This window comes from Thamnophis elegans, chromosome 16, assembly GCF_009769535.1.
Source record: "Thamnophis elegans isolate rThaEle1 chromosome 16, rThaEle1.pri, whole genome shotgun sequence".
NCBI lineage: Eukaryota > Metazoa > Chordata > Lepidosauria > Squamata > Colubridae > Thamnophis > Thamnophis elegans.
Window position 1 is genome coordinate 33,673,614 of NC_045556.1, and position 24,040 is coordinate 33,697,653.

A 24,040-nucleotide genomic window follows, 5' to 3' on the forward strand; every position below is an offset into this window, starting at 1 on the left:
GCTTTACTCTTAAGTCGATCCTACTTTTTTAGTTGTTTTTGTCTTCTGGCAGCTCTGTACATGCGCACACTGGGAACCAGCTGTTCTTCTGCCTCACTGCTGTGTAGCTCTGAAGGCAGCTGATAACTGTCGGACAGCCCTGGTCCCCTCTCTGTCTCCGACACAGAGCCCTCCCCAACTGTCCAAATCACCTGCCAGGAAGTTATATTGCGCCCGTTTTACAGATGGGGAAAATAGAGGCAAGCAACTCAATAGACAAGATACCATGTGTTGTGGACTGCTGGCAGCCAGCAGAGCTGGCAGCAGTCGAACAGTGAGGAGGTTGGGGAGGAACATGGGCCAGTCCTGGGGACTGAGAAAAGCTCAGACGAGGGCTCTGTGTCGGAGGCAGAGAGGGAGCTGGACAGCAGTGAGGCAGAGGAACATTTGAAGCCTTTTCCCAGTGTGCGTATGCGCAGAGCTGCCACAAGACAAGAACAACTAAGAAAGCAGGGTTGAGTTGGGAGTAAAGCCACACCTTGGAGGTGATTGGCCCCTCCCATAGGAAACAAAAGAAGAGCGAATGGAGAGGGGGCTTTTGCAGGAAACAATTCATTCCTTCAGTTGTTTCAAGAGTGGAAAGTTCTGTTTGTGACTATAAGCGACTCTGTGCCAAGTTTTGCCTTGCTCTGCATTTGAAAACTTAAGTTATCTGACAGCTCTCCAAGCAAGATGTGGTTTGTGTTGATAAACATTCCTCTCAAAGACTGTTTGCTAAGCCTTGAGGACTGTGAATGAAAGGAATTCACAGTTTTGTAGATAAAAGGGGTTTTCCAAGACTTTGCTTCTTCCTTTCTAATGAAGCTTGGATCAGAACACCACCATGGTCAGCACAGAGGAAGCATTCTAAGTTTTTGTCATCTTTTCCTGCCCAAAGAGAAAAGGATTGGATTCAAAACAGGCTTAACAAAGGCCACTAAACTCCAGATGCACAGGTACAATGGCTCAGAGACCATAAGTTAAGCTTAATTTCTTCCACCTTAGAAACTTCCCCCCCAAACGGCTGGCTACCAGGGAAATAAAAAAAAGCTCCTGCAATTATCTCATTAGTCAAGTATCCCTGAATTCCAGACTGTGAATTCCCCTGCATGTTTTACCGTACCCGTATCGTTGATTTGATTAGAAAGGAGGCGGGGAAGCAGTCCGCCCACTCGCCCAGTAATGGTGGAGGCGGTGACAAAGAAATAAAAGCAATTAATTTAATCCTGCAATTAATTTGAAGGCAGCCACAAAGGCGGTCGGTAGACTGTTAGGGGCTGATTAAAAATAATAATGATGATGATGATATTATTCCCACTGGAGATAAAAGGTGGGAATATTATGAAGAGCTGGCCACTTTGGGAAATAAGAAGGGGGATTCAGAACCCCGACACATCTGGATGGTGGGCTGGGCAGAGCAGCCTGCAGGAAAACAGCTGTTGGCCAAGAAGAGAATAGAATAAGGCCATCTAGTCCAATCCCCTGCTTAGGCAGGAAACCCTATAGCATTTCATACAAATGGTTATCCAATATCTTCTTTAAAATTTCCAGTGTGTGGTAGCCTGCCAGCAGCCAGTGGAGCTGGAGCAGATTCAGACAGTGAGAAGGTTGGGGAGGAAGATGGGCCAGTCTGGGAGTCTGGGGAAGGCTCTGATGAGGGCTCTGTGTCGGAGGCAGAAAGGGGGCCAGGGCCGTATGCCAGCTGCCTTCAGAGTCAGACATCAGTGAGGCAGAGGAACAGTTGGAGCCTGTTCCCAGTGTGCGCATGTGCAGAGTTGCCGGATGAAGGAAATGGCTAAAAAACAGGGGTTGACTTGGGAGTAAGGCCACAGGTGGACGATGAATGGCCTCTCCCAGAGGAAATAAAAGAGGAGCGAAAGGGGAGTGGAGTTTGCAGGAGGCCATTAGTTCACTTCATTGGTTCGTGACTCTCCGAGACTCCTTGCCAGGTTTTGCGGATATCAGCCTGTCAGCTCTCCAAGCCAGAGAAGGTCTGTGACTGTAAATCCTCCATTGAAAGACTTTGCTGGAGGTGAATGAGCAGAATTCACAGTCAATTAATAAAAGGGATTTTTGTCAGGACCAGGAGTTTGCTTCCTGCTATCAGGAAGCCTCATTCAGAACACAGTGTTGGAGCACATTTACAACTTCTGGAGGCAAGATGTTCGGCTTTCTTGCACATCTGGAGATGTCTTAAAGGGGCAACTACGTACCAGGGACTTGATGGTGGGAGGCAGCTGTTTGGGGTCGCCGACCAGAACCAGCTTCTTACAGCCATGAATCAGAGGGATGAGGGTTTCGATTTCACACGTCTGCCCCGCCTTTTAACAAACAAATAAACAAAGTACCAGAGTAGGAAAAATAGAAACTGCAAGGAGGAGATGAGGAACAAGCACAACACAGAAACACAGGTGGTTTTCGGTTTATGGATGGCCGCTTAGCGACTGTTTAAAGTTACAATCAGACCTTTTGAAACCTTCCGATGAGCCACATCAACGGGGAAGGCAGTTACACAACGACTGGGTTACTAGTTTAACACCTGCAGCGATACGCCTAATAAACAGGGCAGATGTGGCAATGTGGGTCCAAATTGTTTTAGCAACCTTCTTGCTCGGCAATGGAAAGGGCTTGGTTGTAAGATGAGGATTGCCTGTACACGGGAGGTAGCTAATTTTTTCAAGGTGCAGTGGCCACACCGCCGGGTGTGTTACCTCGTCCACAATCACGCAGCTGACAGGGTCCCCGCCCAGCCTCCGGAAAGCCGATTTCAGCAGCACCCCTCCGCTGGTGCTCAGGGTGCAGCAAATGATATGGGATTCCAAGATGATGCTTGCTTTCAATTCCTGAGATCGCCCACGAGCCTAGAAGGTAAAAGAATCCATTTTGGTGCTGGGGGTCAGTCCGGGATGAGTTACAGTCATGCAGTCATAAGTGGGAGGAGATGGGTGATAGGAACGATGAGAAGATTAATAGTAGAGCAGACTTAGTGAATAGTTGGAGAGTGTTGAGGGAATTATTTGTTTAGCAGAATGATGGCGTTCGGGGAGAAACTGGTGGTGTGTCTAATTGTCTTGGTGTGCAGTGCTCTCTAGTGTCGTTTTGAGGGTAGGGGTTGAAACAATTTATGTCCAGGATGCGATTTCCTGAGTTTACATTGTACGCTGAACCATAAAGTGAGGCACCAGATTTAGATGCACTTAACATCTGCGCCTTTTAACTGTGGTAAATCTTAACTACATATTCGCCTCATAACAGTGGCAAAAAAGCTTTGTAAAATCACTTAACAACTGCCTTGCTTAATGTGGATGTGTAAGTCAAAGACTACCACTAGTGGCTTCCTCAAATGACTGAATCCAGGGGCTGAACTGGCTGTGCAAAGATTCACACTGTTCTAGCTTAACCAGGATAATTCAAAGCTTGATTCAATTCGGATCAGGGACGGATCAGCGGCCTAGATTCCTCTCTGTTGTGGCCCAGCAGGAGCCGTTGGAGCTGCCACCAGACTCCAACAGCGAGGGGTCCTCTGAGTTGGCTCTGGAGGATGTGGAGGAACCTGGACAGGGTTCCGACTCCGAGCAGGGCGCAGAGATGCTGGTTGGCCACCAGGAGGCGCCTGAGCCTTGGACCAGTGGGGAGGAGACAAGGGAGTGTGATCCTGACGTCATGCATTGGACCAGTGGGGAGGAGACAAGGGAATTGGTCCTGGATGCCCGGCAGGAAGAGCTAATAGGCGTAAAGAACAGTTGCGCAGTTACAGGAGATAATTGCACTCAGCTGGTGGTAATTAGGCTCCTCTCAAGACTATAAAAGGAATGATTGTCCACACGCTTGTTGCAGGAGTCAACGTATTTACTAGAGCTGGAGAATTCTCGTGGCTAGCTTGGCAGGCTGGATTTCTGCCAAGGTTAGTCTGTGCTGGATTGCTGTCAACGTCTAGTGTGTGCTGGATTGCTGCCAAGGGCTAGTCTGTGTGTTAATAAATCCTTGAAGTATCTTTGTCTCGGCATGCTTTGGTATATGAAGGGGGGGGGGGGGTCAGAACACCTCTCTATCCACCATTGCCAGAAAGACAGATCTGGTCCAGTGCAATGTTCCCTCTAATTTTTTTTCAGTGTGAGCGGAAAAGTATAGTGTTTGAGCGGTACATTTTCATGCCTGAGCACCTGAATTTTTTTAACAGATGTCACCTAAGACAACAACAAAATCAGTATTATTTGAAACTCAAATTTATGTTTATTCAAGGTATCCGCTTAATTAAAAGTGTTATATAATATCAGTATCACTTAACAACGGTCCTGCTTAGCAACCAAAATGTTGGCTCAGAAAGTCTAGCTTTTGAAGCACGCAAATCTTAAAGCTATTGTTACAACACCCTCGCACCCTTAACCCTTTAGAAAAAAAACCTCTGGGGTCTTCAAACCTGACAGCTTTAAGACTTGTGGACTTCAACTCCCAGAATTCCTCCTCCAGTCATGTTGGCTCAGAAACTCTGGCAGTGAAGCATGCAAGTCTTAAAGCTATCAAGTTACAAGACCCTTGCACCCCTCACCCTTTAGGGGAAAAAACACAGGGATCTTCAAACCTGACAGCTTAAGACTGTGGACTTCAACTCCCAGAATTCCTCCTCCAGTCATGTTGCGGCGACGTCATCTGCATGGATCTGCTCCATCTTCGGGTTTTTTCACAGGGGGCAGGGCTGCCGCTGAAGATGCCGACGAGCCTCCCCCCCACCAGAATAACTCCTGCCGCCTCCCCCTCCTCCTCCAAGAGGACCACCACATTTGCTGCCCAGCGCTGCAGCCGAGGTGAAGCTGCCAAAGCTCCCGCAGGCACCCCCGCCCATGGCAGCAGCAGCGGTGCCTCCCCCTCCGCTTGGAACACCTCACCTAAGCAGGGGTGCTGGCGGGAGCTTTGGCGGCTTCACCTCAGCCGCAGCGTTGGGCGGCAAATCCGGCAGTGCTGTTGGGGGAGGAGGAGGCAGCAACAGATATTCCGTTCGAGCAGAAAGCGGGCAAGGGATGGGAGGAAAGAGCCTGAAGCGCCCGAAGCGATGGGCTTCCGGAAGGCGGAAAGCGGGGGGGGGGGGGGGGGGGGGAGAGATACCGGCAGGTCGGGCGTCCAGGAGAGCCATCTCAGTGCCACCGAGGCGGGGGGGGGGGGGGGGCGCCAGGTGCTGGGCTGCCTCTGACTCGCCCTCTCCATGGCTCCCCAGGGCTGCAGCAAACCAAGCAACACAGCGAGCTAGAAGGACCGCCGTTTTTTTTAATATCTCTCCCAGTCTGGGGAAGTCCTTTGCGGGCGGCCAGTTCTAGCCGCCTGCAAAGGACTTCCCCGCGTTTGCTTTGATAGAAATCTCTGCGTGGCAGTTAGAAACTGCTGCGCGGGGGTTTCTTGCCACGTGCGCGGCCGCGCAGCCGCGCACCTTAGAGGGAACAGTGGTCCAGTGGCTGACGCACAATCAAGACCAAAATAAGTTTTTAAAAAAACAACAACACCAAACCCAGCCCACTTCCTAATTCTCCCAAGGCAAAAATAATTTGGATTTTTCTGTTGGAATGTTGGAACAAACCGTTGTGGATTCTACGGAGGTTGTTGCTTACCTCTTTGAGTTGAGAAGCCAAGCGTTGCCTCTCCTTCGAGAGCTGGCAGATTTCATCATCCAATTGTTGTTTCTGAAAGAAAAAAAAATCCTTGTTTTTTTCACAACCGAGACTAAGCATTTATCCAAGCGATGTTGGTCAGTTCCTTTCACCTTTCCCACATCAGCTGTTTCCCTTATGAGGCATCAGCTTCCTCTAACCCAAAATCCTTGCACAACTCAGCATTAATGAAGATCACACCAAAGTTTAATGACTCAAACTAGGCAAGATCAACATCAGCTAGTATTGAGGAGCATCTGCAAGAAAACCACCAAGCTCAGAGAATACTAAGGACCCAATTCTCCTCCCCACAACTTCTTCTCCTCCTCCACCTCTCCACAAACCCCATTCTCTTCTAGCCCTGATGATGTTACCTAGCTGGGTCATGAACTGTCTGCAAGAAAACAATCCCAAGGACAACGTCTTCCTCCTCTTCCACTCCACAATCCCCACTCCCTTCTAGCCCTGATGAGGTTGCCTAGCTGGGTCATGAAACATCTGCAAGAAAACCACCAAGCTCAGAGGGCATCAAAAAGCCCACAGATGTTGGCTTTTTTAGGGGAAAGACGTAGAAATGACGAGGTCTATCTGAAATTTCTGAAGCTCTTCCCAAAATACTATTTTCACTAGCCTAATAAGAGCCTGCCATGTTTACCGTCCAAATCTCTTCCCCAGACTAATTCCAACAACCAACTAACTCTGTTTCAGTGGTTTAGTGGGGGGTTGTTTCTCCCAAGAGACTGTTGGTGGAATCAGAAGCCCCCACTCATTTACTGCCACAATGATCCCAAAACTAACTTTTCCATCTGGGATCTGGTGTGGTTACCTTCTCCCCCTTCTCGCTTCTGTCGATGGCCCGCAGACGAGAAAGCGCGTCCAACTGCCGATCTAAATCTTCCTTCTTTTTTTGGAGGTCTTGATGTTTACCGAGCATGGCCTTATCTACAGAATCAAACAGGGAGGTCGGCTTTCGGACATCCGGTTTTCCAAACCAGACCAAAGATCTGGTTCACTCGGTCCAGAATCTGGTTCAAACTCAGATCATTTGAAGCGCAGTTTATATACACACACACAAACACACAAAATTTATGTTGCTAAGTGAAATGTTTTGTTAAGTGACTTTTGCCCCGTTTCACGACCTTTCTTGGCAAAGTTGCTAAGTGAATCACTGCAGCTAGTAACACAGTTGTTAAGGGAATCAGGCTTCCCCACTGACTCGGTTTGGCAGAAGGTCACAAAGGGAGACCATGTGACCGCCCCGGGACGCTGCAGCCGTCGTAAGTACGTGCCAGTTGCCAAGCTTCTGAATTTTGATCACATGACTATGGGGATGCTGCAACGGTTGTATGTGTGAAAAACAGTCCTAAGTCAATTTTTTTGGGTGGGGGTCCTAATTTTGAATGGTCGCTAAATGAACTGTCGTAAATCGAGGACCACCTGCATTCAAGAGCCGAGCCAAGTTTTACATGCAAATCTGGTTTCCAATTCATCCATATCTTTATTCCTAAATTTATCAGTTCCTGCTTTTCTCCCCTTCTCTCCTGTTAAGGGTAAGGGATCTTTCCTTTTTAATAGTTTTACTTACTTCTATTCTTCCTGTTCCCTCTGGAATATTCTGATTTAGATTGAAGGATTTAAGATCCTTTTTCTGGGTCTCTAAATGGTTTGCGGGGATATTTCTAAATAGTAGATTCCATTTGGTTGAGTATTATATTCTGACAAACATTGCTCTGCTTTTCCGATGCTACATTAAGATTTAAGTTATCCTTTGTCCCTCAGCCGTGAGGAGGAAATAATAATAAATAAATAAACAGGGCTGCCAAAATAGACACCCGGCACCATCCAATTCCTAACCCAAGAAAGGAGCTTGAAGAAAAACAGTCAACACAATTTCACACTCACTGATCTTGCGATCAATCTGATCATCCAAGCTGAATTTCCGGACTTCGCTGTTGATCGATTTCTGTTGTCCTAGACGGACCAAGTTGATGTCACCACAATTCCCTAGAGGTGACAAAAAGGCAAGAGTTGTGTTATTTCTCAAGACAAGAGTTAGCAGACACCAAAATCCTATGTTAAATTGCAATAGCATTGTATTCTAATAAAGAAGGAAGGAAGGAAGGAAGGAAGGAAGGAAGGAAGGAATAGCAATAGTCCTTAGACTTATATACCGCTTCAGTGCGTTTACAGCCCTCTCTAAATGGTTTATAGAGTCAGCCTCTTGCCCTCAAAAATCTGGGTCCTCATTTTACCCACCTCTGAAGAATGGAAGTCTGAGGGAGGGAAGGAAGAAAGAAGGGGGGGAGGGAGGGAGGGAAGGAAGGAAGATCAATAGCTCTTAGACTTATATACCACTTCATAATGCTTTACAGCCCTCTCTAAGCGGTTTATAGAGTCAGCCTCTTGCCCCCAGTCAATCTGGATCCTTCTTTACCGACCTCGGAAGGATGGAAAGCCAAATCAACCTTGATCCGGTCAGGACTGAACTTCTAGTTGCGTTCATTTTGTTCACTTCACCGGGGCTGATGTCTTAAGTATGGAAAAAGGGCCATAACTTTTTTTTACTGCCATCATAACTTTGAATAGTCACTAAACAAACCATTGTTAAGTCAAGGTCTACCTGCATGACAAATGGCATAACGCATAGGGTTGTTTCAATGCCTTAAGCCTTGTGCGACTTCTCCTACTGTCTCCCACGACAATGACCACAAATAATTCAAATTAAAATGGGGGGGAGGGGGGGGAAGAGAGGTGAGCCCCGATCATACCTAAAGCGTTTTTCTCCCGGAGTGCTTTGAATTCCAAAATTATTTTTTTCATGAGGTTATCGATGGCTGCGTTGGAAGGTGCACAAACCAACACGCGGTTCGTCTTGATCTTGGCGTTCAGTCTCTGGACGGAATTCTCCTTTCCTGGTCTCTGGAGATTAAAAACGAGACACAGATGTTGGGTTTCGAGCTTTTGTGAGATACGAAAGGAACAGCTGCCAAGGGAGGTTTATACAAGATTTATTAAGAAAGTAACTAGAACATTAATGCTTCAAATGGCAGGAGATATAAGACCGTACTGTTGCTGGAGGGATAGGTAGATGCAAATGTAAATGTATAATAAAAATTAAGCTAAATTTAGTTTACTAGTAGTATGTATAAAGTGAAGCGACAATAGCTATAGTTAAATAATGATTAATAATTATAACAATAAATATAGATATATCAGTTTGATAATATGAAATTTTACATAAAACATATATGGAGATTATGAGAGGAGGTTTAAAAGCTTTATGTAGAATACGTTATAAAGATGTATTGCGATTGGATGATTTTAGGATGATTTAATGGAATGTTATCATATAATCCTATATCTAGATTTATGAATATATAAAAGGACGTAAAAACAATTATAGTCAAATTAAGTCAAATTGAGATATAATAATTGTGATATACATGAATATAGGTGAATTTAAAATATGTTATTTGGTATGAAAAGCAGGTGGTGACTATGGAAGAGATGCATGGAAATACTGTAACCAACTGACACACTTTCTACAATTTGTAATGGAAGATGGTTTTTTTTTGTTTTTATGTTTGTTTGTCCTTGTTCAAAAACAAATAAAAATTGTTTTTAAAAAAATGACACGCGACGGTCTTGGCTTTGGAATATTAAACGTAAGAAATCATAAAACTCTTTCAAATATTTGCGTTGGGAGGAAGGCAATGGCAAACCACTCGAGCACCGATGCCAAGGAACCTATGGGTATATCCATACGGGCAAGTCCTCAATGTACAACCACAATTGAGCCCGGAATTTATGTGGCCCAGTGAGAAATTTGTTAGCTGAGTTCGGGCCCGTTTTACGACCTTTTGTTGCCATATTTGTTAAGTGAATCACACCACCGTCCTTAAGTGAATCTGGCTTCTCCATGTCAGAAGGTCGCAAAAAGGGCCACGTGACAACCCCATCCCCACCCCACCCCTGGGACACTGCAACCATCAAATATGAACCAACTACCGAGCGTCCAAGATTCAGTGCGCTTCAAATGAGTATAAAGATGTATTGCAAGCTTGAGGTCCCTACAAGAATCTGACCAACTAACAGTTAAGGGAAATGAGCGGGAGATAAGAAAGGCATTCAAGACAGACTGGATTTAAGAACTCTTGTGGGCGACTTATGAGATGTTTGACTCCTCCTTCGGGCTCAGCCCGGTCATCCCCTGCACCACCCTCAGCTCACCTCAAATTGACCATCAGAACCTTCAAAGGGGTCCCCCACAGCCTACCTCACCAAGGATGCGGTGGAGAAGTCCAACGATCACCTTCGACTTTCCCGTCCCAGGTGGTCCATGGATTAAGCAGACCTTGGGCAAAGATGGATGCTGGGTTATCATGGCGTAAGCACTTTCAATAGCTCGCCTCTGCCCTTCATTGAAGTCCTTCATGTAAGGAAGCTGGGGAGGGAATAGGGAGGAGGAACAGAATCGTAACAGGACATCAGAAGACACTCTCCATCTCCATGATGTCTTCTCCCCCCACACACCCAGGTCCAAATCCCTCCTTTCTCCAAATGGCAGGAGAAGTCAAGTTTGGGAAATGTGTGTCTTATTTCATGTAAGCCATAGATTATGAGAAGAGAAAGCTAGGGCTTAATGGTTCATACCACGATATAAAAAAAAAGTTGTTGAAACTCTAGAACCATGATGGTGGCTAAAGTGGCACACGAAGCCATGTCACCCGGCATGGGGAGCCTCGCCTATTTGTCTTCCGGGTTTTTTGTGCGCATGCGCGCATGACGATCTCCGTGTACGTGGCAGTGCCAAAAACCAGTGCTTGCATGTGCGCTGGCCAGCTGATTGCATGCGTGCCAAAATTGGGAAGTTTGGCTTTTCCGGAGCGTGATTCCTTCGCATGTGCCGAAAACCAGCCTGTGCATGCGCGCTAGAACTCAGAAATTCGGCTTTTCCACAGCGCAGCCTCAACAAACGGACTTGCATGTGACATTTCCATGCAACCTTTTCGGCACTTGGTGCCGAAAAGATTCACCATCACAGCTCTAGAAAGAGTGCAGAGAAGAGCAACAAAGATGATGAGGGGATTAGAGGTTAAAACATAGGAAGAACGGTTGCAGGAATTGGGTATGTTTAGCCTGATGAAAAGAAGGACTAGGGGAGACAGGATAGCAGTCTTCCAATATCTCAGGGGCTGCCCCAAAGAAGAGGGAGTCAAACTATTCTCCAAAGCATCTGAGGGCAGGAGAAGAAGCAATGGGTGGAAACTAATCAAGGAGAGAAGCCACTTAGAACTAAGGAGAAATTTCCTGACAGTGAGAACAATTAATCAGTGGAACAGCTGGCCTCCAGAAGTTGTGAATGCTCCAACACTGGAAGTTTTTAAGATGATGTTGGACAGCCATTTGTCTTAAAGATTTCTTGCCTGAAGAGGGGGTTAGACTAGAAGACCTCTAAGGCCTTTCCCATTCCGTTATTCTCTTATTCGGTGAACAGCCATTCACATTCTTACCGATTTCTCAGACTCGGTGTTCAAATCTCTCGGGGAGAAGTAGGGGGCGCTTGGAGACAGGATGGGCATGGCTAACAGGCTGCGATTCAGCATCAAGAGGGCCTGAAACCTCCGGTGGGTTGTCGCCAAGGAGCTGACCACCATGCACTTCACCTCTTTCTCGATGCGCGAGAGATTTCCTTGAGTCTGGATGGAGAGGTGACAGGTGACCTGTTGCTCCTTCTTTTCTGTTTTGGGAAAACAGACCAACAAAGATGATTTGTTCAGGCATCACGCTTAGGCAGAAATCGTCGACGTTAGGACACAAATCATGGTTTGATCTTCCAAGCGCTTAATTGGAATTTGTCAGTGTTAGGACACAAATCATGGTTTCATTTTTCCAAGTGCTTAGAACTCGTCAATATTAGAACACAAATCATGGTTTGATCCTCCAAGCGCTTCATCAGTGTTTGTCAATATTAGAACACAAATCATGGTTTGATCTTCCAAGCGCTTAATCAGAACTTGTGAAAGTTAGGACACAAATCATGGTTTGATTTTTCAAAGGGCTTAACCAGAACTCATCAAAGTTAGGACAAAAATCATGGTTTGATTTTCCAAGCACTTTAAGTCAGACCTTGTCAACATTAGGAACACAGTCGTGGTTTGATCTTTGAAGGAGGCTTTTTTTTTAGGGGTGGAGAGAAAGAAGAACTAGGGATGTCGGCCACACCTGGAGTTATACGTCATAAAACTGGGATATAAAGAAATAAATTACAATTCTTTGGACCGCTGATAGAATAGACTTTTCATGACATCAAAAAAAAAAGTTCCTCAAATCAACAACCCAGAAATACTTACTAGTATTATGGATGGAAGGCTGAGAAAAATGAGTCACGAAACCCACATGCCGGACGACACGGTTCTCCCCGTCTCGTTCATCATAGTAGAACCGTTTCTCAGATACCATTAGGAAAACCAAATCATCTTCCTTGGGATATTGCTGATTTGCTATTTCATGCTGGGAAATATTAGCTGGGGGTGGGGTGGAGAGAAGACAAACACAGGATGATCACCCAGTTCTATAGGCAGTCCTCAAATTAGGACCACAATTGAGCTTCCAACATTTCCGTGGCTAAGCAGAACAAGTTGCAAAGTGAGTTAATGCCCCTTTTTGTGGCCTTTCTCACCATTGTGGTCAAGTGAATGACTAAGAAACCTAAGATCATGGCATCCGGCCCACTCAATTCCTGGTAAATAGATGGGGAAGAAATGGAGGAAGTGACAGATTTTATTTTCCTGGGCTCCAAGAGCACGGCAGATGGGGACTGCAGCCAAGAAAGGAAAAGAAGCTTGCTCCTGGGGAGGAAAGCTATGGCAAAACTAGGCTGCATCCTAAGAAGCAGAGATATCCCACTGCCAACACAAGTGCGTCTAGTCAAGGCAATGGTTTTCCCAGTTGCAATAGGTGGCTGTGAAAGTTGGACCATAAGGAAGGCTGAGCGCCAAAGAATGGAGGCCTTTGAACTCAGGTGCTGGAGAAGACTCCAGCAAGTCCCTTGGACTGCAAAGCCATCCAACGGTCAGTCCTAGAGGAGATCAACCCTGGCTGCTCTTTAGGCCAGATCCTGAAGAGGAAACTCAAAGATTTTGGCCACTTAATCCAGACCAGGGGTTACCAACCTTTTGGACCTCAGGGACTTCTAAATTCAAAATTTTAAATCCCGCGGACCACTAATATGATCTGCATAATGACCAGCTGGATGGGTGTGACCAGATGGTCATGTGACTGGGTGGGCATGGCCAGCTTGATGTCACTCACGTTGAGGGGCACCACACTGGCCTCTACTCGCCCCTCCCCTCCCAGCCACTCCTCACCTGCCCACCTGGGCTCCTTAGGACCCCAAACAGGAAGCAGTTGCTGGAGCTAAGCAGCCCCCAGGAGAAAGAGTTGGCAAAACAGCTCAGTTCAAATTGGATCTGACTGAGAAGGAGGCTCAGTGGAAGCACCTCACTGAGGACTAGGAGCTTGGGCTCTCCAAGCAGAGGGAAAACCTGCGGGAGTGCAAGGCCAGGCTGAGATGGTCAGCCAGTTCCAGGCCATGATGCAGTCCCACTGGAACGAGGCCCTCCAGCTCTTCGCCACCAGCGGCTCTTTCCTCCAGCCTTTGCCCAAAGCCCCCCACCAGGAGGCCGAAGCAGACCCCAAGTCGGAATTTCTGCCCCCCTCCCACCCTCACAAAAAGACCCCGAAGGGGGAGACTCTGCAGCAACATAAGCGTTCATTGCACATATGCGTCCCAGGGGGCGTAGTTTGAGGACCCCAGATTTAGTGCAATATAAAAAATGCAAATAATTTTTCTGTGGGCCACCAAAATTTTATCTTGGACCCCCAGTTAATGAGCGCTTCTTTAGATTACAAGACACCTCTTGTGTCCTAAAGTTGAGACGTTTAAGAGCGCTTATCTGTTCAATTTTATTTAAGGTAGTTTTGCTAACCATTCGGATTCCCCCTCCAATCAAATTTCTCACTTAGCGACATCAATTCTGGGCTCAATTGGGGGGGGGGTGTCACAAGCTGTTATTTGTCTTTATCTCTTTAGCTCTCATCTTTTGTTTCCTGACCTGTGAAATCGGCTTTGTTTAAGTCCATGTTGAAATTCAGTAAAGTCAAATGAAAAGGCTTCGACTCTTTCAGCTTGAGATTCTCCAGCCATTCACACGCGACCTGGAAATGAGGGGGGGGGGGAAGGGGGAGGAGAAACCCACATTGGTTTAACGTTATCATTTGTGGATAGGTCCTCGTCGCATCTGTGACACCGTATTTGGCTCTGGCATGGAAACACTTATTATTTCTCCTAGCATCCACGCTTCTAAAGACAGTCCCTCCCCTCCAGAAGGACACATGCATGCCGATACTTAAAATGCATACAGTCCTTGAACTTACAGTCGCATTTGAGCACCAAATTTCAGTTGCTAAGCAAGACAAGGTGTTAAAGTGAGTTTAGCTCCCTTTTTGCAACCTTCCTGGAAAATAGCTGCAGTTGTTCATTTAATCACATGGCTGGGAAGCAAATCTGGCTCCACCCATGGACTTTCCTTATCAGGTCGCAAAAGGGAGATTGCGTGACCCCTGGGACACTGCAGCCGTTGTAAACATGAGCCGCAGCTCCTCAAGAAAAGTCCAGTTGCCCTTTGGGACAACCACGACCCCGAGGATTGAGAATCTCCATAGACATTTTAGACATCGGAATGGCCGCTTACCTCTTCAAAGGCGTTGAGCATCATCAAAGGGAAGAAGATCTTGAAATAGTCATCGTAGTTCTGAAACTTGACCGGGACAGAAATAACGAGTGCCTGCAAGAGATGGTTTGGTGGACCAAACTCCTTGAAGTTAACAAACATGTCGTAACTCCACTTCAGGATTTCTTTGGTGAAAACGCTATGGTCTCTAGGCTGGTTGACTCGGACAAAGGATGGGTGCGCTTCCCGACCGGTGTCAGCACGTGGAACAGGCATCATGTTGGCTCTACCCACGTCGTGGATGCTTGGGATGCTGTGGGGCTGTGCGGAGACGTTGTTCCCATTCCGAGGGCAAAGGAGGTTGGCCAGAGTCAGTTTGGCCCTCACGTCATCTGCCTTCGAGGCAGCAAAGAGGGTGGGGTGGGGTTTGGCCTTGGCCGGGGGGGCATGCGTAGCGCTGGTCTCGAGGTCTTTGGAGAGGCTGGCAATCCGCGAAGAAGCACTGGAAGTGAAGATTTTCTTGGTGGAAGGCTTGGGCAGCACGCATGGCTTGGCAAAGACGTGGTCCAGAGGGTTAGGCAGAGAATGACCTCGGCAGAAGGGACCTGCTCCTCCCGCCTTTAGAGGGCATCCAAGATGCCTGCACTTCTCAACGGCCTGAGGTGGATTCTGCAAGGTTGGGTGGACATCTAAGCCTTCTGGGCAACTGCTGCTTTCCATTTGGGAGCAAAGCTCCATGTCCACCAGATCTCTCTGGGTTAGGAACAAGTCGTCCTCATTTTCCCCTGGGTCAAGATCCTTCTTCAAGCCAGGCGCATCCTCACTCAGGTTCTTGGAAGAAGCCGAGTTGACCCCACCAACTTCACTTGAAGAGCAGGCACTCCCTGGAGCAGAGGTGAAACACCCTGGAACATCTGAATCAGGCTCGACAGTCTCCTGCCTTGATGGTGGAAGAGCCTCTTCTCTCTCCACAGCTGCAGAGTGGGACCCATCATCCTCTCCTGAATGCTGTGGCAGAAATTTCTTCAGGGGGTGAGAAGAATGGCTGGGCTGGCTTGGCTTTCCTTTTAGATTGTCCACCTTCTTCTTGCCAGAAGTGTCCACGGGTGGCTTGGGGGAAGTCTTCTTGGCTCTGGGAAGGTCCTTCCCTTTCTCTCTCTTCTCGGATCTTGACTGTCTGAAGAACTGGCGTTCTTGGCTGGCCAACAGAGATTTGCTCCGGACAACCATCCGCCGAGGTTCAATCAGCTTGGCCTTCTTCTGGGGAAGCTGCCCAGCGCTTTTCCCATAGCTGCGCAACTGGGCGAGGACATCGTGGGAACGCTGGGAGAGCTCTGCGGCTCTGCGGGGTTTCTTCTTCAGGCCCAGCTTTTCGACGGTGGACGTTGGCTCGGGAAATTGGTGGACCTTGTCGGGAGGGACCACGAAAGGGCGAGTCGATCCAGATGGCGTGGCCTGGGCTGACTTTTTTTTGGCCACGGGCCTTCTTTCCTCAGGACTCTGTGGAGCGGTATTGAGCGACTTGGATTTGACCAAGCTCTTCCTTGGTGCGGGAGTCGATTTCAGAGATGGGGTCAAAGGTCCAGCAGATGTTGAGGGCGAGGGTGGCGTAGGGGAATCTGGACTCTGTCCGGGAGGGTCCCGACCATCATCGTGCGTGGCTGTGAAATCCTTTGAACAAACAGTGGTGCTTCCCTCTCCGACATTCCCCTCATCATCCTGGACGGGAAGTTTCGGTTTGGTTTTACCAGCTTTCACCTGCTGTTCCATTTCTTTTGCGGCTTTTTCGAGAACATCATCCCCAAGGCCTTCTGTATCATCATCCTGCTCGCTACGGCACCCCGCCAACTCCAAGTGAGATGAGGCGGACCCGCCAGCCGTCTTCCCTGAAAAAACATCCGCCTCTACCGCCTTGTCCAACTGGCTGTCATCTTGCCAAGCGGAGTAGACCTCGTCTTCGGTTTCAAACTCAAAGCACTGGGATTCACATTCCCCGTACATGAAAGGAGAACTGGACACGGTTATGACCTCTTGCTCGTTGGGCTCGGGGTCCTTCTGACGGGACCCGCTCCCGTCTTCTTCTTCTTGGCTCCTACGGCTCAAGTTCACTTTGTTCTCTTCTTCGTCAGAAGATGTGTCCGAAATGATGATGATGATATCCTGGTTCGAAGGTCCACCTGCTTCAGAGGACAACATGTGACTTTCGCTCTCAGAGAGAGACCTCAACGCCCCTTGAACTTTCCTCTGAATAGGATTCTGGTAAGTCAAGGTACTTTCTTGACGAGCCACTGAATGCAATTTACCCTCTCTGTCTACTTCGGGCTCCGTCGCTTGGGCCATCAATTTCTTTCTCACCAGCTCCTTCCTAATCTCCATCAAGGGGACGTTCAGATCATCATCTGTGCTACTTTCTTCTGATTCTTCCCCACTTTTCCAACAGCTCTTAAACTCGGCCAAACTGTCTCTGGGTTCCTTCTTTATGGAAAGGATTTCGGCGTGGAAGCTGTTCTCCGAACTTGGTGCCAGATTGCAGGGCAGGCCGCCAGATGTGCTGCTCCCATCTCTGGACGTTCTTCTCGTCGTCCCTTCCAGATGATCCTGCTTTTCCTCCTTCATGGACGGCTGCTTTTCGCTCTCCGGCCCCCACAGCCTCTTCCTATTCTCCACGAACTGTTTTAATTTCAAAGTGAAGTCCGCTTTGTTCGACTTAATTTTCTCGGCGATCATTTTTGGAATCTGTTTTCCTTCCAGAGCAGAACTGGTAATTCTGGGCTTTTCTTCCTTCCCATCGGTGTCTTTCTTTTGGAAGTCTTTGTCAAAACTGCTCTGGTTTAGCAAGCTATTCTGGTTCCCCAGTGTCGAGTGGAAACTGTTCTGGGTGGAGCCCCCTGTTGAAGTGGAATGCAACATGTGGTCTTCATGTTTTTGTTCCTGCTTAATGTTGGTCGATTGGAACTCCGAATTTCTCTGACAGCTTTGTTCTCCACAAACCGCTCCTTTGCCTTCCTCGTCCAAGCTGCGTTTTTTCTCGGACAAGGTTCCTTCCTGGAAAACTTCGGCCTGGTTTCTTGGCGATTGATAGATGGAGTGTTCTTGGGGAAGGTATCCTGGGCTTTTCCTCCCTTGTTCTCGGAAGAGGTTGGTCGGACTCTCTCCATGGGAGGAAGCGCTCGACGACTTGGTCCAGAGGCTTCTTATGATTTCAATCAAGGAAGTCTGTAATTCCCGCGCCTGTTGGGGGCTCAGCTTCCAGTCTTCGCGGCTACGTCGAAGCAAATTCAGCTCGTCCAAGAATGGAGAGGCCTTTTGCCCCATTTGATAGCCTTCCTTTAGGAGAACCCGGATCAAATTCATACAAACAGACTGTATAGACTCCGGTTCCCATGAGGGGACTTTTGTGAGGCTTCTGGGTCCGTTTCTGGCCAGGTCCCTCTCAGCGAACGCCATGCTTGGAAGCCCGGCGCACGTCACCACCACCTCCACCCAGTTTTGAGAGCTGACCCACAAAGTGTTGAAGCATTTCTTCTTCCAGCTGAGCTCCACCACCGTCACGAGGATCCAGATGAAAAACTGAGACACTTTGTCGCAAGGCTGGACGGCATGGTGGAGGACCTCCTTGACTTCGGAACACAGGTGCTGGATGACCACCATGCTGTAGGCGACACCCAGCCCCTTGAGGTCCATCAGAGAATGGGCGAAAGGAATGAACCAGAGGAAAGTGCTGTGGTGCAGACGCATGTCCCGCCCGACGTCGTACTGGAACATGTCGGTCAGGGTCTGCATTTCTTCATAAAAGTTGGGGCAGTAGTCCAAGCAAGCAGTAATCCTCGATCTTGAGTCCTGAAATATAATCCAGAACAAGGGTCACCAACCTTTTGGACCTCAGGAATTTCTAAATTCATAATATTAAATCCCGCGGAGAACTTAATATGACCTAATGATTGGGTGGGTGGGCGTGGCTAGGTAGCCATGTGATTGGGTGGGCGTGGCCAACTTGATGTCACTCATATCCAGGGGCACCTCGCTGGCCTCTATTCGCCCCTCCTCGCCTCCCCGCCCAGGCTCCTTAGGGCTCCAACAGGAGCAGGTTTTGTAGCTAAGCAGCCACCATGAGAAAGAGTTGGCACAACAGCTCAGTTCAAATTGGATCTGACCGAGAAGGAGGCTCAGCAGAAGCATCTCACTTAGAACTATGAGGCTTTCCAAGCAGAGGGAAGACCTGCAGGAGAGCAAGGCCAGGTAGAGGCACCTGGAGGCTCAGTGGACTGAGATGGTCAGCCAGTTCCAGGCCATGATGCAGTCCCACTGGAACGAGGCCCTCTGGCTCTTCGCCACCAGCGGCTCTTCCCTCTAGCCTTCACCCAAAGCCCCCCACTGGGAGGCCAAATCAGACCCCAAGTTAAAATTTCTGCCCCCTCCGACCCACAAAAAAAGACCCCGAAGGGGGAGACTCTCTGCAGCAACACAAACGTTCATTGCACATATCTGTGTCAGGAACTGTAGTTTGAGGACCCCTGATATAGTGTAATATAAAAAATGTGAATAATTTTATGCAGACCACCAACATTTTCTCACGGACCACCAGTTGGTGACCGCTGGTCCAGGCAGTCTGTCAGCTGTAAACCATGCGGTGACAGTGTGTCATCGACTCTGTGAAGGGTAGGTGAGAAAGGGAATACTTGGGGGAAAGCGAAAGTAACTATCTCCTCAAGAAGCTGCTTCAAGGTCACCCGATTGTGAGAAGAGGGCAATGGCATGCCAACCTATCTTGGAAGTGCCCATTTTGAAAACATTTGAACCTGATTGGTCATGGGGGCATCAGGGATGGAAGGGAATTAAGTGGGGGGAAAACTGAAATTTTTGGCACAAGATTCTCTGTTCTGGCAAAATTATATAATAAAAGTATACCTTTCTCAACAAATGGAGCCAAGGATCGCTTTTATTTAGAGGTTTAAGTGGCAACAGGTCTGAGAGAGTCAGTGAAGGCTTCCACTCATTCCTGGGCCATGTCTCTCAATCACGGCAAACTTGTCATAACTTCTAATGGTTGCTAAGCACTGAACTAAATACCACCATTTAGGATGTTTGGATTCTACCTTTTGGGGCCTCTCTGGGTTGTAGTTATATACAATCTGGCTGCAGGTAATTGCTACATCCTCGTAGTCTGATGGTGGTTCTGATTTTGTCCTGCAAAAGGAAGGGGGGGAAAAATCAAAGAAAGCAGAAAAGCAGCATATCATTTTTAAATTCTACGTCCCAGTGTACAACCAGGAACAATAAGAAAAATTACGCTCACCTTTCTGAAACCTTCGAATTCACTGATGATCTGGTCATTGGCCAATTGGAAATCTATAATTTATATATTTCCCGCCCGTGTTAATTTTACAAATGATTCAAGGCAGCAAACACAGGCACAGCATACCCAACAATGACAACCCTATGAGGTGAGTTGGATGGGTGTGTGTGACTGGTCCAAGGTTATATATACAGTTGGCAAAAGGCGGAACTAGAATTCACCATCTCCTAGGGATTGGCCCAAAGTCACCCCAATGACTTTTGGGTCTGAGGTGGTCCAAAGTCACCCTATCGGCTTCCATGACTAATGTAGGACTACAACTCACCGTTCTCCTGCTTAGGGACCAAGGGCAGAATTGTTTGTTTTCGATTCAGAACAAAATGACATTGTTTTGAGTGGGACCCAGATGGCTAGAGAAGAGAAAGGCTTGCAACATTTGACAGTGAGCATACAAGACCACGGAGAAAGTTGCTTGAGAATTGTTTGAGATAAGGAAACAACATAACTCTGAGTGAGACATTCCCCACCCCCCTAAAAGAAGGTGAAAATTTGTGTGAAACAGGCTGTTTGCTGCAAGGCAGCAAATTGATGGGAGGCAGATTTTTTTCTCGTGCTAATCAGGCTAAACAGGCTGTTTGCTGCAAGGAGGTAAGTCAATAACTATAAATGCCTGTAGAATGTTCAAATTATGAGACTTATTTTTTAAAGACTGCTTTATTATTGTTCTAGACAGCTTAACAAAATGAAGAAGCTTTTTAAAATAAATGCTTGATCTGAAGAGGCCCAGTGCGATTGTATCTCCTTTTAAATAGCAGAGAATAACGTATACTTCCAGAAAGCCATATCAATTTAAACAGCATCTGTACAAGGAAAGCCTGAAATGTAACACCACAAACGGTGTATATCGTCTGTGCTGTTTGCTGCAAGGAGGCAAATTGCTGGGAGGCAGAGGCAGATATTTCCCCCCCCCCCTTGTTTTCCTCCCCAAAAGCTAAGAGCATCTTATACTCTGAAAAATACGGTATATAAAGTAATAGGCACAGACCTGGAGCAGTTTTGTCGAATGCTCTCTATTTCCTTCTTATAGCTCGCATTGTTGATGATCGTCTGGAAAGCCTGGACGGGATCCACCAACTGGCCCCACACTTTGGACCCCAATTTATCCAGGATCACCATGAAACAGTGGAGGACGGGCCAAAAGGGGTCATGGATTTCACCTGGAGCAGCAAACAATTTGCAAACATAATTATTATGCTGGCTTCTTTGCTGAACTTCCAATCCTGGTTTTGTCCTACAAGCCAATGCATATGGAGCATTCCCAACTTATACGGCAGGCTGGGCTTAAGAGAGTCGACGTCTTGAGTACAGTGGAGTATAGGTAGTCCCTGACTTACAACTTTTCATTTAATGACCGTTCAAAGTTACAACGGCACTGAAAAAGGTGACTTACGACCGTTTTTCAGAGTTACTCTCATGGCAGCATCTCCATGGTCCCATGAACAAAATTAAAAGACACTTTGCAACTGTCTCATATATGTGACGGTTGCAGTGACCTGGGAACAGGTTGGTGGTGTCACGTCATCCCCCTTTGTGACGTTCTGAGAAGCAAAGTCGGCGGGCCAAAGCCAGATTCACTTAACAACCAAGATTATTATTTTTAACAACTGCGGCGATTCACTTAACAACCATGGTGAGAAAGCTCATAAAACGAGGCAAAATTCATTTAACAGCTGCCTTGCTTAGCCACAGAAATTTTGGGCTCAATTGTGGTCGCAAGCCGAGGACTACCTGTAGGACCTAAGACTCTTGCATGTGGGGTTCACACATTTCTGACCACTTTTGTTTCTCTGCATTCAACTTAAAAGCTCAACCAGGAAGTATAAGTGGCCAAATGCTTTGCTAGCAACTGTACAAAGTTGATGTCTTTACACCAATCCTTGCTTAGCCACCTGTCACATAGCCAGCATTTGAACTTATGGAAGACTCCTGACCCACATTTGAAGTTCTGGATTCCCCCAGCACACACCCCAGTATCACACGATTGTGTTAGGTCTGCACTGATGACGGTTTGCAGCATCCCACAATCATGTTTCTGGCAAAAAAACCCAAAAAAAACCCACCACCAAACCCTGCCCATTGCAAACAATGGGCTCATTTAACTATAGGTAAAGGCAAAGGTTCCTCTCGCACATCTGTGCTAGCTGTTCCCGACTCTAGGGGGCGGTGCTCATCTCCGTTTCAAAGCCGAATAGCCAGCGCTGTCCGAAGACGTCTCCGTGGTCATGTGGCCGGCATGACTCAACGCTGAAGGCGCACAGAACGCTGTTCCCTTCCCACCAAAGGAGGTTCCTATTTTTCTACTTGCATTTTTTACATGCCTTCGAACTGCTAGGTTGGCAGAAGCTGGGACAAGGAACGGGAGCTCACTCCGTTACGCGGCACTAGGGATTCGAACCGCCGACCTTTATGATCGACAAGCTCAGCATCTTAGCCACTGAGCCACCACATCCCTTCATGTAACTATAGTGACTCCTTTAATGACTGCTGCAAATATGTTGGAAAATCAGGTTGGAGATGTGACGGTGACATGCTTAAAAACTAGCTTGGCTTACAACTGTAATTCCAGGCTCAACTGCGGTTCTAAATTGAGGACCACACCTTGCCTGTTATAAAATGAACCATTCGGCCTAAAGGAATAAGCTCGGCCTCTGATCCCAGCCTCCCAAGTTCCATTCATGGATTACCGTCTGTCTGCTTCCTCATGGTATTCATGATGGACTGCATGAAGTTCTGCTTGTCTGGCCCGAGCAGCAACGTGTCCATTGCTTGTTCCTCCAGCACCGAGAGCAGCATACAGAGACCTGCATGGAAACCGCCCGAAATCAGACGGTAACTGGCCGTTTCATGCAAGGTTTGCCAATCCACAAGGCTCAGAATAGAGCTGGAAGGGACCTTGGGAAGGGAGGGAGGGGAAGTGAGAACGAGAGAGAGAGAGACAGGGAGGGAGAAACAGAGACAGACAGACAGAGACAGACACACACACAGACTGAGATAGAGAGACAAAGGCATAGAAAGACACAGACAGAGACAGAGAAACAAAGAGAAATAAAGACAGACAGACAAAGACACGAGAGATAGAGAGAGAGAGAGAAGGAAGGAAGGAAGGAAGGAAGGAAGGGGGACAGAGAAAGAAAAAGAAAGGAAGGAAGGGAAAGAGAGAGAAAGGAAGGGAGGAAGAAAGAAGGAGGGAGAAACAGAGAAAGAAAAAGGAAGGAAGGAGGAAGGAAGGGAGAGAGAGGAAGGAAGGGAAGAAGGAAGGAAGGAGGGAGGGGCAAAAAGAAAGAAAGGAAGGAAGGACAGAAGGAAGGAAGGGAGAGAGAAAGGAAGGGAAGAAGGAGGAAGAAAGAAGGAGAGAGGGAGGGACAGAGAAAAAAAGAAAGAAAGAGGGAGGGAGGAAAGAAGGAAGGAGGGAAAGAGGAAAAGGAAGGAAGAGAAAGAGGGAAAGGGAGGGAGGGAGGAAGAAAGAAGAAAGAAAGAAGGGAGGGACAGAGAAGAAAGAAAGAAAGAAAGAAAGAAAGGCTAAAGCCAAATTCTCATAACCTCCCCATTCTCTCTCCTTACCAAGCCAATAGTTCTTGTAATTGCTGGTGTCGTACAGGTGGGGGGGCAACAGGACCAGTCTGGTTTTCTCAACCCCCAATGAGCTGTAGATATCGGGGTTTTCAAAGAGGCCCAGTTCTACCACTTTGAATAAACAGATTAGCACTTCTTGGATGTCGTAATAATCGTCTCGGTCGACTTTGCCCAGGTTCCTCGCAGTCAGGATGGCCCACCGGCGTATCTATGGATTTGAAGCACCCCCCTCCGGATTACATACATACATAGGGAGATCACATGACTCTTGGGATGGCTGCAACTGCCATAAATGCATGCCAGTTGCCAAGCAACTGAATCCCAACATGACTTGGGATGCTGCAATGGTTAAGTGCAAGGTCTGGTTTTAATCCACTGTTTTTGGCTCTGTCGTAACTGAACAGTCATTAAAGGAATGGGTTTTAAACCAAGCACTACGTGTGCGCCCCAATTTATTTTATTTATTAATCAAATGGATCTGATAAGGTTACTCTGGGTGGTTTATTGGACACTGAATGAAATGCAGCATAAAACACATCCAAGGTCCTTATTCTGTTCGTCAATAAGGGCTTTAAAATTTAAAAAGTCAATTAAAATTGTAGCCTACTGCAAAAGCAAGAATCGATGTTCTTTTCGCCTCTTTCTACAAGAGCAACCAGCAAAAATATAATGCTCCCTCTTTAAACGTTGACTGCTAATGCCAGAATCTTAAACTCTAA

The 24,040-nt window shown here is 47.4% G+C and overlaps 1 protein-coding gene across 1 annotated transcript in view; it reads right to left on the bottom strand.

Annotated features, from left to right (window-relative positions):
• The window catches only part of SETX (senataxin), an 84,500-nt gene that overhangs the window by 10,703 nt on the left and 49,757 nt on the right, over nucleotides 1-24,040 (bottom strand). Inside the window, exons 2-16 of the mRNA XM_032233223.1 lie at nucleotides 23,310-23,529; nucleotides 22,433-22,549; nucleotides 20,734-20,905; nucleotides 19,489-19,579; nucleotides 14,414-18,232; nucleotides 13,775-13,877; nucleotides 12,011-12,184; nucleotides 11,171-11,397; nucleotides 9,934-10,101; nucleotides 8,426-8,576; nucleotides 7,560-7,661; nucleotides 6,484-6,599; nucleotides 5,619-5,690; nucleotides 2,730-2,879; nucleotides 2,232-2,339 (exon numbers count right to left, since the gene is read on the bottom strand). Of these exons, the coding sequence (XP_032089114.1) occupies nucleotides 2,232-2,339; nucleotides 2,730-2,879; nucleotides 5,619-5,690; nucleotides 6,484-6,599; nucleotides 7,560-7,661; nucleotides 8,426-8,576; nucleotides 9,934-10,101; nucleotides 11,171-11,397; nucleotides 12,011-12,184; nucleotides 13,775-13,877; nucleotides 14,414-18,232; nucleotides 19,489-19,579; nucleotides 20,734-20,905; nucleotides 22,433-22,549; nucleotides 23,310-23,529 (5,790 nt within the window). The remainder of the gene's footprint in view (nucleotides 1-2,231; nucleotides 2,340-2,729; nucleotides 2,880-5,618; nucleotides 5,691-6,483; nucleotides 6,600-7,559; nucleotides 7,662-8,425; nucleotides 8,577-9,933; nucleotides 10,102-11,170; nucleotides 11,398-12,010; nucleotides 12,185-13,774; nucleotides 13,878-14,413; nucleotides 18,233-19,488; nucleotides 19,580-20,733; nucleotides 20,906-22,432; nucleotides 22,550-23,309; nucleotides 23,530-24,040) is intronic.